This window comes from Phyllobates terribilis, unplaced genomic scaffold (assembly GCF_046119375.1).
Source record: "Phyllobates terribilis strain yellow unplaced genomic scaffold, ASM4611937v1 Scaffold_8__6_contigs__length_399053987, whole genome shotgun sequence".
NCBI classification, from domain to species: Eukaryota; Metazoa; Chordata; class Amphibia; order Anura; family Dendrobatidae; genus Phyllobates; species Phyllobates terribilis.
This window is the reverse complement of record NW_027362768.1, coordinates 391,723,081-391,738,229: the sequence shown is the minus strand read 5'-3', so window position 1 is coordinate 391,738,229 and position 15,149 is coordinate 391,723,081. Positions and strand designations below refer to the sequence as shown.

At 68.0% G+C, this 15,149-nt stretch overlaps 1 protein-coding gene across 1 annotated transcript in view; it reads left to right on the top strand.

Annotated features, from left to right (window-relative positions):
• RNF123 (ring finger protein 123) overlaps positions 1-15,149 on the top strand; it is a gene marked incomplete at both ends in the record, with an annotated part of 96,460 nt that overhangs the window by 35,196 nt on the left and 46,115 nt on the right. Inside the window, 9 exons of the mRNA XM_073645310.1 lie at positions 3,805-3,997; positions 4,190-4,335; positions 6,238-6,321; positions 6,410-6,517; positions 10,095-10,272; positions 11,391-11,465; positions 12,951-13,038; positions 13,115-13,202; positions 13,272-13,356. Of these exons, the coding sequence (XP_073501411.1) occupies positions 3,805-3,997; positions 4,190-4,335; positions 6,238-6,321; positions 6,410-6,517; positions 10,095-10,272; positions 11,391-11,465; positions 12,951-13,038; positions 13,115-13,202; positions 13,272-13,356 (1,045 nt within the window). The remainder of the gene's footprint in view (positions 1-3,804; positions 3,998-4,189; positions 4,336-6,237; positions 6,322-6,409; positions 6,518-10,094; positions 10,273-11,390; positions 11,466-12,950; positions 13,039-13,114; positions 13,203-13,271; positions 13,357-15,149) is intronic.

Here is a 15,149-nt window from a genome sequence, read left to right as displayed (position 1 = left end):
ACTCTGCCCCCTTCTTACGCTCACTCTGCCCCCTTCTTACGCTCACTCTGCCCCCTCTCCACGCTCACTCTGCCCCCTCTCCACGCTCACTCTGCCCCCTCTCCACGTTCACTCTGCCCCCTCTCCACGCTCACTCTGCCCCCTCTCCACCCTCACTCTGCCCCCTCTCCACCCTCACTCTGCCCCCTCTCCACCCTCACTCTGCCCCCTCTCCACGCTCACTCTGCCCCCTCTCCACGCTCACTCTGCCCCCCTCTCCACGCTCACTCTGCCCCCTCTCCACGCTCACTCTGCCCCCTCTCCACGCTCACTCTGCCCCCTCTCCACGCTCACTCTGCCCCCTCTCCACGCTCACTCTGCCCCCTCTCCACGTTCACTCTGCCCCCTCTCCACGCTCACTCTGCCCCCTCCCCACCCTCACTCTGCCCCCTCCCCACCCTCACTCTGCCCCCTCCCCACCCTCACTCTGCCCCCTCTCCACGCTCACTCTGCCCCCTCTCCACGCTCACTCTGCCCCCTCTCCACGCTCACTCTGCCCCCTCTCCACGCTCACTCTGCCCCCTCCCCACCCTCACTCTGCCCCCTCCCCACCCTCACTCTGCCCCCTCTCCACCCTCACTCTGCCCCCTCTCCACCCTCACTCTGCCCCCTCTCCACCCTCACTCTGCCCCCTCTCCACCCTCACTCTGCCCCCTCTCCACACTCAACTCTGCCCCCTCTCCACACACTCTGCCCCCTCTCCACCCTCACTCTGCCCCCTCCCCACCCTCACTCTGCCCTCTCTCCACGCTCACTCTGCCCCCTCCCCACGCTCACTCTGCCCCCTCCCCACCCTCACTCTGCCCTCTCTCCACGCTCACTCTGCCCCCTCTCCACGCTCACTCTGCCCCCTCTCCACGCTCACTCTGCCCCCTCTCCACGCTCACTCTGCCCCCTCTCCACGCTCACTCTGCCCCCTCTCCACGCTCACTCTGCCCCCTCTCCACGCTCACTCTGCCCCCTCTCCACGCTCACTCTGCCCCCTCTCCACGCTCACTCTGCCCCCTCTCCACGCTCACTCTGCCCCCTCTCCACGCTCACTCTGCCCCCTCTCCACGCTCACTCTGCCCCCTCTCCACGCTCACTCTGCCCCCTCCCCACCCTCACTCTGCCCCCTCTCCACACTCACTCTGCCCCCTCTCCACCCTCACTCTGCCCCCTCTCCACCCTCACTCTGCCCCCTCTCCACCCTCACTCTGCCCCCTCTCCACCCTCACTCTGCCCCCTCTCCACCCTCACTCTGCCCCCTCTCCACCCTCACTCTGCCCCCTCTCCACGCTCACTCTGCCCCCTCTCCACCCTCACTCTGCCCCCTCTCCACCCTCACTCTGCCCCCTCTCCACCCTCACTCTGCCCCCTCCCCACCCTCACTCTGCCCCCTCCCCACGCTCACTCTGCCCCCTCCCCACGCTCACTCTGCCCCATCTCCACGCTCACTCTGCCCCATCTCCACGCTCACTCTGCCCCATCTCCACGCTCACTCTGCCCCATCTCCACGCTCACTCTGCCCCCTCTCCACGCTCACTCTGCCCCCTCTCCACGCTCACTCTGCCCCCTCTCCACGCTCACTCTGCCCCTCTCCACGCTCACTCTGCCCCCTCTCCACGCTCACTCTGCCCCCTCTCCACGCTCACTCTGCCCCCTCTCCACGCTCACTCTGCCCCCTCTCCACGCTCACTCTGCCCCCTCTCCACGCTCACTCTGCCCCCTCTCCACGCTCACTCTGCCCCCTCTCCACGCTCACTCTGCCCCCTCTCCACGCTCACTCTGCCCCCTCTCCACGCTCACTCTGCCCCCTCCCCACCCTCACTCTGCCCCCTCTCCACGCTCACTCTGCCCCCTCTCCACGCTCACTCTGCCCCCTCTCCACGCTCACTCTGCCCCCTCTCCACGCTCACTCTGCCCCCTCTCCACCCTCACTCTGCCCCCTCTCCACCCTCACTCTGCCCCCTCTCCACCCTCACTCTGCCCCCTCTCCACCCTCACTCTGCCCCCTCTCCACCCTCACTCTGCCCCCTCTCCACCCTCACTCTGCCCCCTCTCCACCCTCACTCTGCCCCCTCCCCACGCTCACTCTGCCCCCTCTCCACGCTCACTCTGCCCCCTCTCCACGCTCACTCTGCCCCCTCTCCACGCTCACTCTGCCCCCTCTCCACGCTCACTCTGCCCCCTCTCCACGCTCACTCTGCCCCCTCTCCACGCTCACTCTGCCCCCTCCCCACCCTCACTCTGCCCCCTCTCCACGCTCACTCTGCCCCCTCCCCACCCTCACTCTGCCCCCTCCCCACCCTCACTCTGCCCCCTCTCCACGCTCACTCTGCCCCCTCTCCACGCTCACTCTGCCCCCTCTCCACCCTCACTCTGCCCCCTCCCCACCCTCACTCTGCCCCCTCCCCACGCTCACTCTGCCCCCTCCCCACGCTCACTCTGCCCCCTCCCCACGCTCACTCTGCCCCCTCCCCACGCTCACTCTGCCCCCTCTCCACGCTCACTCTGCCCCCTCCCCACCCTCACTCTGCCCCCTCCCCACGCTCACTCTGCCCCCTCCCCACCCTCACTCTGCCCCCTCCCCACCCTCACTCTGCCCCCTCCCCACCCTCACTCTGCCCCCTCTCCACGCTCACTCTGCCCCCTCTCCACGCTCACTCTGCCCCCTCTCCACGCTCACTCTGCCCCCTCCCCACCCTCACTCTGCCCCCTCCCCACGCTCACTCTGCCCCCTCTCCACGCTCACTCTGCCCCCTCTCCACGCTCACTCTGCCCCCTCCCCACCCTCACTCTGCCCCCTCTCCACCCTCACTCTGCCCCCTCTCCACCCTCACTCTGCCCCCTCTCCACACTCACTCTGCCCCCTCTCCACCCTCACTCTGCCCCCTCTCCACCCTCACTCTGCCCCCTCCCCACCCTCACTCTGCCCCCTCCCCACCCTCACTCTGCCCCCTCTCCACCCTCACTCTGCCCCCTCCCCACCCTCACTCTGCCCCCTCTCCACCCTCACTCTGCCCCCTCTCCACCCTCACTCTGCCCCCTCTCCACCCTCACTCTGCCCCCTCTCCACACTCACTCTGCCCCCTCCCCACCCTCACTCTGCCCCCTCTCCACCCTCACTCTGCCCCCTCCCCACCCTCACTCTGCCCCCTCTCCACACTCACTCTGCCCCCTCTCCACCCTCACTCTGCCCCCTCCCCACCCTCACTCTGCCCCCTCTCCACACTCACTCTGCCCCCTCTCCACACTCACTCTGCCCCCTCTCCACCCTCACTCTGCCCCCTCTCCACCCTCACTCTGCCCCCTCTCCACCCTCACTCTGCCCCCTCTCCACCCTCACTCTGCCCCCTCCCCACCCTCACTCTGCCCCCTCTCCACACTCACTCTGCCCCCTCTCCACACTCACTCTGCCCCCTCTCCACCCTCACTCTGCCCCCTCTCCACCCTCACTCTGCCCCCTCCCCACACTCACTCTGCCCCCTCTCCACCCTCACTCTGCCCCCTCTCCACGCTCACTCTTCCCCCTCTCACGCTCACTCTGCCCCCTCTCCACGCTCACTCTGCCCCCTCTCCACGCTCACTCTGCCCCCTCTCCACGCTCACTCTGCCCCCTCTCCACGCTCACTCTGCCCCCTCTCCACGCTCACTCTGCCCCCTCTCCACGCTCACTCTGCCCCCTCCCCACCCTCACTCTGCCCCCTCCCCACCCTCACTCTGCCCCCTCTCCACACTCACTCTGCCCCCTCTCCACACTCACTCTGCCCCCTCTCTATTCAGAGGGCCTCAGCGGCTCTGGCTATCGGGGGGGCCCTGGCGCGGCCCAGCTGGCTCAGCTCGCCAACTCTGGGGAGAGCCAATCGCTTCCTGAGCACCGCTGCCGTCAGTCTGATGAATCCTCGCCGGCCCCTGGGGGCCCTGGAGAAAGTGAAAGTGCGGAGCCTGAGCGTGGAGCAGCGCACCGAGGACGATAGTAGGTGACGGGGCAGTGGCTCCTCCGCTGCCCCCCTAAACTTGTGTCTATAAAACGTCGGGGGAGATATTGGGGGTCTCAGGCTGATATTAGGGGCTCGTGTCAGAGGAGAATGATCAGCGGTGCAGCCCTCAGCGCTGGGGATTGCGGCACCGCTGATACCGACGGCAGCCATGATTTCTTCCATTATAGTTGAAGGGCATCATGGGAATGATGGGCTGCTGCTGGGAAGACCCCCGGAAGAGGTGGAGCTGCCCACCACGGAAAACTCGCTGCTGGAGATCCTGGACGGGGCAGTGATGATGTATAATCTGAGCGTGCACCAACAGCTGGGGAAGGTGCGGCCCACCGAGAGCAGATCCGACCACTGCGCGGCCCACCGAGAGCAGATCCCAAGCACTGCGCGGCCCACCAGGAGCAGATCCCGACCACTGCGCGGCCCACCGGGAGCAGATCCCGACCACTGCACGGCCCACCAGGAGCAGATCCCGACCACTGCGCGGCCCACCGGGAGCAGATCCCGACCACTGCACGGCCCACCAGGAGCTGATCCCGACCACTGCGCGGCCCACCAGGAGCTGATCCCGACCACTGCGCGGCCCACCAGGAGCTGATCCCGACCACTGCGCGGCCCACCAGGAGCAGATCCCGACCACTGCGAGGCCCACCAGGAGCAGATCCCGACCACTGCGCGGCCCACCGGGAGCAGATCCCGACCACTGCACGGCCCACCGGGAGCAGATCCCGACCACTGCGCGGCCCACCGGGAGCAGATCCCGACCACTGCACGGCCCACCACGAGCTGATTCCGACCACTGCACGGCTCACCAGGAGCTGATCCTGACCACTGCGCGGCCCACCAGGAGCTGATCCTGACCACTGCGCAACCCACCAGGAGCAGATCCCGACCACTGCGCGGCCCACCGACAGCAGATCCCGACCACTGCGCGGCCCACCAGGAGCAGATCCCGACGACTATGTGGCCCACCACAAGCTGATCCCGACCACTGCACGGCTCACCAGGAGCTGATCCTGACCACTGCGCAGCCCACCAGGAGCAGATCCCGACCACTGCGCGGCCCACCGAGAGCAGATCCCGACCACTGCGCGGCCCACCAGGAGCAGATCCCGACGACTATGTGGCCCACCACAAGCTGATCCCGACCACTGCGCGCCCCACCATGAGCAGATCCCAATCCCGACCACTGCCTGTCCCACCACGAGCGGATCCCATCCACTGCGAGGCCCACCAGGAATGGATCCCGGCCACTGCCCGTCCCACCACAAGCAGATCCCGACCACTGCTCGTCCCATCAGGCGCGGATCCCGACCACTGCCTGTCCCATCAGGAGCGGATCCCGACCACTGCCCGTCCCATCAGGAGCGGATCCCGACCAATGCCCGTCCCATCAGGAGCGGATCCCAACCACTGCCCGTCCCATCAGGAGCTGATCCCGACCACTGCCCGTCCCATCAGCAGCGGATCCCGACCACTGCCCGTCCCATCAGCAGCGGATCCCGACCACTGCCCGTCCCATCAGCAGCGGATCCCGACCACTGCCCGTCCCATCAGCAGCGGATCCCGACCACTGCCCGTCCCATCAGCAGCGGGTCCCGACCACTGCGCAGCCCACCACAAGCAGATCCCGACCACTGCGCAGCCCACCAGAAGCCGATCCCGACCACTGCGCGACCCACCAGGAGCAGATCCCGACCACTGCCCGGCCCACCAGGAGCAGATCCCGACCTCTGCACGGCCCACTGCAAGCAGATCCCGACCACTGCGTGGCCCACCACAATCCGATCCCGACCACTGCCCGGCCCACCAGGAGCAGATCCCAACCACTGCGCGGCCCACCACAAGCAGATCCCGACCACTGCCTGGCCCACCATGAGCAGATCCCAATCCCGACCACCACGTGGCCCACCAGGAGCAGATCCCAATCCCGACCACTGCCCGTCCCAGCACGAGCGGATCTCATCCACTGCGCTTCCCACCAGGAGTGGATCCCGACCACTGCGCAGCCCACCACGAGTAGATCCCATCCACTGTTCGGCCCACCACGAGCAGATCCCATCCACTGCGCGGTCCACCACGAGCAGATCCCATCCACTGCGCGGTCCACCACGAGCAGATCCCATCCACTGCGCGGTCCACCACGAGCAGATCCCATCCACTGCGCGGTCCACCACGAGCAGATCCCATCCACTTCCCCCTCTATTGTGTTGTTTTCTTGCAGATGGTTGGGGTCTCAGACGATGTGAATGAATACGCTTTGGCCCTTAAAGACACAGAGGAGAAGATAAAGCGCTGCCCCCAGAGGGTGAGTAGGGGCCGCCCCGGCTGTGCCCGCTCCGCTGTGCCCGCAGGGAGGGGCCGCTGCCATGTGTAATGATATGTGGTCTGGACAGAGGCCGGACATCCTGGAGGAGCTGAAGAAGAGCCAGCAAGTCTTCCTGGAGAAGCTGAACCACCTGAGCCGGCGGCTGGCCTGGATCAACGTCACCATCTACTCCAAGGTACCGGCCGCACCCCGGGGGTCCTGCCCGCCCCCTCACCCCGGGGGTCTTCCCCGCACCCCCACCCCTGGGGTCCTCCCCGCCCCCTCACCCCGGCGGTCCTGCCCGCCCCCTCACCCCGGGGGTCCTCCCCGCCCCCTCACCCCGGGGGTCCTGCCCGCCCCCTCACCCCGGGGGTCCTCCCCACACCTCCACCCCGGGGGTCCTCTCCGCACCTCCACCCCGGGGGTCCTCCCCGCCCCCTCACCCCGGGTCCTCCCCGCACCCCCACCCCTGGGGTCCTGCCCGCCCCCTCACCCCGGGGGTCCTCCCCGCCCCCTCACCCCGGGGGTCCTCCCCGCACCTCCACCCCGGGGGTCCTCTCCGCACCTCCACCCCGGGGGTCCTCCCCGCCCCCTCACCCCGGGTCCTCCCCGCACCCCACCCCTGGGGTCCTGCCCGCCCCCTCACCCCGGGGGTCCTCCCCGCCCCCTCACCCCGGGGGTCCTCCCCGCACCTCCACCCCGGGGGTCCTCTCCGCACCTCCACCCCGGGGGTCCTCCCCGCCCCCTCACCCCGGGTCCTCCCCGCACCCCCACCCCTGGGGTCCTGCCCGCCCCCTCACCCCGGGGGTCCTCTCTGCACTCTCACCCTGGGGGTCCTCCCCGCCCCCTCACCCTGGGGGTCTTCTCTGCACTCTCACCCCGGGGGTCCTCCCCACCCCCTCACCCCGGGGGTCCTTCCCGCCCCCTCACCCCGGGGGTCTTCCCCGCCCCCTCACCCCGGGGGTCCTCCCCACACCTCCACCCCGGGGGTCCTCTCCGCCCCCTCACCCCGGGGGTCCTCCCCGCCCCCTCACCCTGGGGGTACTGCCCGCCCCCTCACCCCAGGGGTCTTCTCTGCACTCTCACCCCGGGGGTCCTCCCCACACCCCCACCCTGGGAGTCCTCCCCGACCCCTCACCCCGGGGGTCCTGCCCGCCCCCTCACCCCGGGTCCTCCCCGCACCCCACCCCTGGGGTCCTGCCCGCCCCCTCACCCCGGGGGTCCTCCCCGCCCCCTCACCCCGGGGGTCCTCCCCACACCTCCACACCGGGGGTCCTCTCCGCACCTCCACCCCGGGGGTCCTCCCCGCCCCCTCACCCCGGGTCCTCCCCGCACCCCCACCCCTGGGGTCCTCCCCGCCCCCTCACCCCGGGGGTCCTCTCTGCACTCTCACCCCGGGGGTCCTCCCCGCCCCCTCACCCTGGGGGTCTTCTCTGCACTCTCACCCCGGGGGTCCTCCCCACCCCTTCACCCCGGGGGTCCTGCCCGCCCCCTCACCCCGGGGGTCTTCCCCGCCCCCTCACCCCGGGGGTCCTCCCCACACCTCCACCCCGGGGGTCCTCTCCGCCCCCTCACCCCGGGGGTCCTCCCCGCCCCCTCACCCTGGGGGTACTGCCCGCCCCCTCACCCCGGGGGTCTTCTCTGCACTCTCACCCCGGGGGTCCTCCCCACACCCCCACCCTGGGAGTCCTCCCCGCCCCCTCACCCCGGGTCCTCCCCGCACCCCACCCCTGGGGTCCTGCCCGCCCCCTCACCCCGGGGGTCCTCCCCGCCCCCTCACCCCGGGGGTCCTCCCCGCCCCCTCACCCCGGGGGTCCTCCCCACACCTCCACCCTGGGGGTCCTCTCCGCACCTCCACCCCGGGGGTCCTCCCCGCCCCCTCACCCCGGGTCCTCCCCGCCCCCCCACCCCTGGGGTCCTCCCCGCCCCCTCACCCCGGGGGTCCTGCCCGCCCCCTCACCCCGGGGGTCCTCTCTGCACTCTCACCCCGGGGGTCCTCCCCGCCCCCTCACCCTGGGGGTCTTCTCTGCACTCTCACCCCGGGGGTCCTCCCCACCCCCTCACCCCGGGGGTCCTGCCCGCCCCCTCACCCCGGGGGTCTTCCCCGCCCCCTCACCCCGGGGGTCCTCCCCACACCTCCACCCCGGGGGTCCTCTCCGCCCCCTCACCCCGGGGGTCCTCCCCGCCCCCTCACCCTGGGGGTACTGCCCGCCCCCTCACCCCGGGGGTCTTCTCTGCACTCTCACCCCGGGGGTCCTCCCCACACCCCCACCCTGGGAGTCCTCCCCGACCCCTCACCCCGGGGGTCCTGCCCGCCCCCTCACCCCGGGTCCTCCCCGCACCCCACCCCTGGGGTCCTCCCCGCCCCCTCACCCCGGGGGTCCTCCCCGCCCCCTCACCCCGGGGGTCCTCCCCACACCTCCACCCCGGGGGTCCTCTCCGCACCTCCACCCCAGGGGTCCTCCCCGCCCCCTCACCCCGGGTCCTCCCCGCACCCCCACCCCTGGGGTCCTCCCCGCACCCCCACCCCTGGGGTCCTCCCCGCCCCCTCACCCCGGGGGTCCTGCCCGCCCCCTCACCCCGGGGGTCCTCTCTGCACTCTCACCCCGGGGGTCCTCCCCGCCCCCTCACCCTGGGGGTCTTCTCTGCACTCTCACCCTGGGGGTCCTCCCCACCCCCTCACCCCGGGGGTCCTGCCCGCCCCCTCACCCCGGGGGTCTTCCCCGCCCCCTCACCCCGGGGGTCTTCCCCGCCCCCTCACCCCGGGGGTCCTCCCCACACCTCCACCCCGGGGGTCCTCTCCGCCCCCTCACCCCGGGGGTCCTCCCCGCCCCCTCACCCTGGGGGTACTGCCCGCCCCCTCACCCCGGGGGTCTTCTCTGCACTCTCACCCCGGGGGTCCTCCCCACACCCCCACCCTGGGAGTCCTCCCCGACCCCTTACCCCGGGGGTCCTGCCCGCCCCCTCACCCCGGGTCCTCCCCGCACCCCACCCCTGGGGTCCTGCCCGCCCCCTCACCCCGGGGGTCCTCCCCGCCCCCTCACCCCGGGGGTCCTCCCCACACCTCCACCCCGGGGGTCCTCTCCGCACCTCCACCCTGGGGGTCCTCCCCGCCCCCTCACCCCGGGTCCTCCCCGCACCCCCACCCCTGGGGTCTTCCCCGCCCCCTCACCCCGGGGGTCCTGCCCGCCCCCTCACCCCGGGGGTCTTCCCGGCCCCCTCACCCCGGGGGTCTTCCCCGCCCCCTCACCCCGGGGGTCCTCCCCACACCTCCACCCCGGGGGTCCTCTCCGCCCCCTCACCCCGGGGGTCCTCTCCGCCCCCTCACCCCGGGGGTCCTCCCCGCCCCCTCACCCCGGGGGTCCTCCCCGCCCCCTCACCCTGGGGGTACTGCCCGCCCCCTCACCCCGGGGCTCTTCTCTGCACTCTCACCCCGGGGGTCCTCCCTACACCCCCACCCTGGGAGTCCTCCCCGACCCCTCACCCCGGGGGTCCTCCCCGCCATCTGCATCGGACCCTTACCCGAGCATGTCACACACTGCAAAGGGGTGCAATACACTCATCTGCTGGGGGGCCGGGCCTGAATCCCCCCAGTCAGTCTCAGGAAGGGGTGAAGGGATGTCAGCTGATGGGCAATAGAAAGTCAGTGTGTCACCGACCTCTGCCACCAGTCACCGACCTCTGCCACCAGTCACCGACCTCTGCCACCTGTCTGTGACGGGAGCGTATCTCAAGCAATAGAAGAAGTCACTGATCTCCTCCTCCGCCCCCAGGAGAAGATGCAGGACGTGTACTGGTTACTGCAGGTCTGTCTGCGGAGCATCCAGCACTGCGACCGCACCGGAGCGCTCTTCTCCTTCATGCCGGAGTTCTACCTGAATGTCGCCATGAACAGCTACAACTCCCTGAAGAACTACTTCAGCCCCGTCAGCAGCATGGAGGAGCTTCCTGGTATGTACACAGCAGAACAGTGAGCGCAGCTCTGGAGTATGATACAGACTCAGCAATCTGTATACACAGCAGAATAGTGAGTGCAGCTCTGGAGTATAATACAGGAGGTAACTCAGGATCAGTAATGTAATGTATGTACACAGTGACTGCACCAGCAGAATAGTGAGTGCAGCTCTGGAGTATAATACAGGATGTAACTCAGGATCAGTAATGTAATGTATGTACACAGTGACTGCACCAGCAGAATAGTGAGTGCAGCTCTGGAGTATAATACAGGATGTAACTCAGGATCAGTAATGTAATGTATGTACACAGTGACTGCACCAGCAGAATAGTGAGTGCAGCTCTGGAGTATAATACAGGAGGTAACTCAGGATCAGTAATGTAATGTATGTACACAGTGACTGAACCCGCAGAATAGTGAGTGCAGCTCTGGAGTATAATACAGGAGGTAACTCAGGATCAGTGATGTATGTACACAGTGACTGCACCAGCAGAATAGTGAGCGCAGCTCTGGAGTATAATACAGGATGTAACTCAGGATCAGTAATGTAATGTATGTACACAGTGACTGCACCAGCAGAATAGTGAGTGCAGCTCTGGAGTATAATACAGGATGTAACTCAGGATCAGTAATGTAATGTATGTACACAGTGACTGCACCAGCAGAATAGTGAGTGCAGCTCTGGAGTATAATACAGGAGGTAACTCAGGATCAGTAATGTAATGTATGTACACAGTGACTGCACCAGCAGAATAGTGATCGCAGCTCTGGGGTATAATACAGAATGTAACTCAGGATCACTAATGTAATGTATGTACACAGTGACTGCACCAGCAGAATAGTGAGTGCAGCTCTGGGGTATAATACAGGATGTAACTCAGGATCAGTAATGTAATGTATGTACACAGTGACTGCACCAGCAGAATAGTGAGTGCTGCTCTGGAGTATAATAGCAGTGCTGTGCTGCTGTTTATCATGGATTGGTGTCAGTGGGTGGTCTCCTGGCGGTCGGGGTCCCTCTAGTTTCAGGCAGTGGTTTCCTCTCTGTCCCATTGTTCCTGGAGCTTTTCCTCTGGATTCTTTGGTTCCTTCTTCCATTTCTCCCCGTCTCCAGGTTATGAGGACACCCTCACCTGTCTCGCCGCCATTTTGGCCAAACACTTTGCTGATGCTCGTATTGTGGGAACAGGTGAGCAGCAGAGATTGCAGCATCGGGTCAGTCAGCCGTCCCACCTGACTCCCACCCGTCCCCCGCCCATAACTCACCGTCACCCGTCCGTCTTCCCCTTGTCCGTCTTTCCACCATCCCCCGCCCGTCTTCCCCCGTCCCCTGCCCGTTCCCCCATCCCCCTCCTGTCTTCGTCCCCCCCGTCTCCCCCCCCATCCTCCGCCCGTTCCCCCATCCCCCTCCTGTCTTCGTCTCCCCCCCCATCCTCCGCCCGTTCCCCTATCCCCAGCCTGTCTTCCTCCCCCCCATCTTCGTCCCGTTCCCTGCCCGTCCCCCATCCCCTGCTCGTCTCCCTCCCCCCGTCCGTCTTCCTCCCCCCCGTCCCCCACCGTCTTCGTCCCATCCCCCGCCCGTCTTCGTCCCGTCCCCCTATCCCCTGCCCGTCTCTCTATCCTCCGCCTGTCTCCGTCTCCCGCCTGCCCCCCATCCCACGCGTGTCCCCCCCCTCCGTCCCCTGCCCGTCTTCGTCCCGTCCCCCCATCCCCCCGCCTGTCTCCCTCTCCCCGTCCCCCACCCATCCTCCCATCCCTTGCCTGTCTCCCTCCCCCCGTCCCCCGCCTGTCCCCCCATCTCACTCTTGTCCCCCCCCGTCCCCTGCCCGTCTTCGTCCCGTCCCCCCATCCCCCGCCTGTCTCCCCGTCCCCCGCCTGTCTCCCCGTCCCCCGCCTGTCTCCCCATCCCCCCATCCCCCGCCTGTCTCCCCGTCCCCCACCTGTCTTCCCCCCCGTCCCCCGCCTGTCTCCCCGTCCCCCGCCTGTCTCCCCGTCCCCCGCCTGTCTTCCCCCCCCGTCCCCCGCCTGTCTCCCCGTCCCCCGCCTGTCTCCCCGTCCCCCGCCTGTCTCCCCGTCCCCCGCCTGTCTCCCCGTCCCCCGCCTGTCTCCCCGTCCCCCGCCTGTCTCCCCGTCCCCCGCCTGTCTCCCCGTCCCCCGCCTGTCTCCCCGTCCCCCGCCTGTCTCCCCGTCCCCCGCCTGTCTCCCCGTCCCCCGCCTGTCTCCCCGTCCCCCGCCTGTCTCCCCGTCCCCCGCCTGTCTCCCCGTCCCCCGCCTGTCTCCCCGTCCCCCGCCTGTCTCCCCGTCCCCCGCCTGTCTCCCCATCCCCCGCCTGTCTCCCCATCCCCCGCCTGTCTCCCCGTCCCCCGCCTGTCTCCGTCCCCCGCCTGTCTCCCCGTCCCCCGCCTGTCTCCGTCCCCCGCCTGTCTCCCCGTCCCCCGCCTGTCTCCGTCCCCCGCCTGTCTCCCCGTCCCCCGCCTGTCTCCCCGTCCCCCGCCTGTCTCCCCGTCCCCCGCCTGTCTCCCCGTCCCCCGCCTGTCTCCGTCCCCCGCCTGTCTCCCCGTCCCCCGCCTGTCTCCCCGTCCCCCGCCTGTCTCCCCGTCCCCCGCCTGTCTCCCCGTCCCCCGCCTGTCTCCGTCCCCCGCCCGGCCCTGATTCTCTGCTCTTCTGCCCTCAGACATTAAGGACTCCCTGATGCAGGCGCTGGCGAGCTACGTGTGTTACCCGCACTCCCTGCGGGCCGTGGAGCGGATCTCCGAGGAGCAGTGAGTCTGGGGGTCCGGTTGTGGGCTGATCCCCCCGGTCCCGGGTGCTCAGTAATGACCGGCGTCCTCCCTGCAGGCAGATCAGCATGATGAGGAATCTCCTGGCTCCGTACGAGCAGCGGCCCTGGGCTCAGACCAACTGGATCCTGGTCAGACTGTGGAGGGTGAGTGGGGGCGAGATTATAGGTGGGTGGTCTCCCGTCCTGCCTGTGTGACCCCCGATCTCTCCCCAGGGCTGCGGATTTGGTTATAGATACACGAGGCTCCCCCATCTGCTGAAGACCAAACCGGAGGACGCCAACCTGCCGAGCCTGCAGAGTGAGTGTGAGGGTCCGTGTGCCCCCTATACGAGGGGTCCGGGGTGCTCGCCACCCTATATGAGGGGTCCGGGGTGCTATCCACCCTATATGAGGGGTCAGGGGTGCTCTCCCCCTGTATGAGGGGTCCGGGGTGCTCTCCCCCTGTATGAGGGGTCCGGGATGCTCTCCCCCTGTATGAGGGGTCCGGGATGCTCTCCCCCTGTATGAGGGGTCCGGGGTGCTCTCCCCCTGTATGAGGGGTCCGGGGTTCTCTCCCCCTGTATGAGGGGTCCGGGGTTCTCTCCCCCTATATGAGGGGTCCGGGGTTCTCTCCCCCTATATGAGGGGTCCGGGGTGCTCTCACCCTATATGAGGGTTCCGGGTGCTCTCCCCCTTTATGAGGGGTCCGGGGTGCTCTCCCCCCTATATGAGGGGTCTGGGGTGCTCTCCCCCTATATGAGGGTTCCGGGGTTCTCTCCCCCTGTATGAGGGGTCCGGGGTGCTCTCCCCCTATATGAGGGGTCCATGGTGCTCTCACCCTATATGAGGGGTCCGGGGTGCTCTCCCCCTGTATGAGGGGTCCAGGGTGCTCTCCCCCTATATGAGGGGTCCATGGTGCTCTCACCCTATATGAGGGTTCCGGGGTGCTCTCCCCCCTATATGAGGGGTCCGGGGTTTTCTCCCCCTATATGAAGGGGTCCGGGGTGCTCTCCCCCTATATGAGGGGTCTGGGGTGCTCTCCCCCCTATATGAGGGGTTCGGGGTGCTCTCCCCCCTATATGAGGGGTCCGGGGTGCTCTCCCCCCTATATGAGGGGTCCGGGGTGCTCTCCCCCTATATGAGGGTTCTGGGGTGCTCTCCCCCTGTATGAGGGGTCCGGGGTGCTCTCCCCCTATATGAGGGTTCTGGGGTGCTCTCCCCCTGTATGAGGGGTCCGGGGTGCTCTCCCCCTATATGAGGGTTCCGGGGTTCTCTCCCCCTATATGAGGGTTCCGGGGTTCTCTCCCCCTATATGAGGGTTCCGGGGTTCTCTCCCCCTATATGAGGGGTCGGGGTGCTCTCCCCCTATATGAGGTGTCCGGGGTGCTCTCCCCCTATATGAGGGGTCCGGGGTGCTCTCCCCCTATATGAGTGGTCCGGGGTGCTCTCCCCCTGTATGAGGGGTCCGGGGTGCTCTCCCCCTATATGAGGGGTCCGGGGTGCTCTCCCCCTATATGAGGGGTCCGGGGTGCTCTCCCCCTATATGAGGTGTCCGGGGTGCTCTCCCCCTATATGAGGGGTCCGGGGTGCTCTCCCCCTATATGAGGGGTCCGGGGTTCTCTCCCCCTATATGAGGGGTCCGGGGTTCTCTTCCCCTATATGAGGGTTCCGGGGTTCTCTCCCCCTATATGAGGGGTCCGGGGTGCTCTCCCCCTGTATGAGGGTTCCGGGGTTCTCTCCCCCTATATGAGGGTTCCGGGGTGCTCTCCCCCTATATGAGGGTTCCAGGGTTCTCTCCCCCTATATGAGGGGTCCGGGGTGCTCTCCCCCTGTATGAGGGTTCCGGGGTTCTCTCCCCCTATACAAGGGTTCCGGGGTGCTCTCCCCCTGTATGAGGGTTCCGGGGTTCTCTCCCCCTATATGAGGGGTCCGGGGTGCTTTCCACCCTATATGAGGGGTCCGGGGTACTCTCCCCCTGTATGAGGGGTCCGGGATGCTCTCCCCCTGTATGAGGGGTCCGGGGTGCTCTCCCCCGAGATGAGGGGTCCGGGGTGCTCTCCCCCTGTATGAGGGTTCCGGGGTGCTCTCCCCCTGTATGAGGGTTCCGGGGTG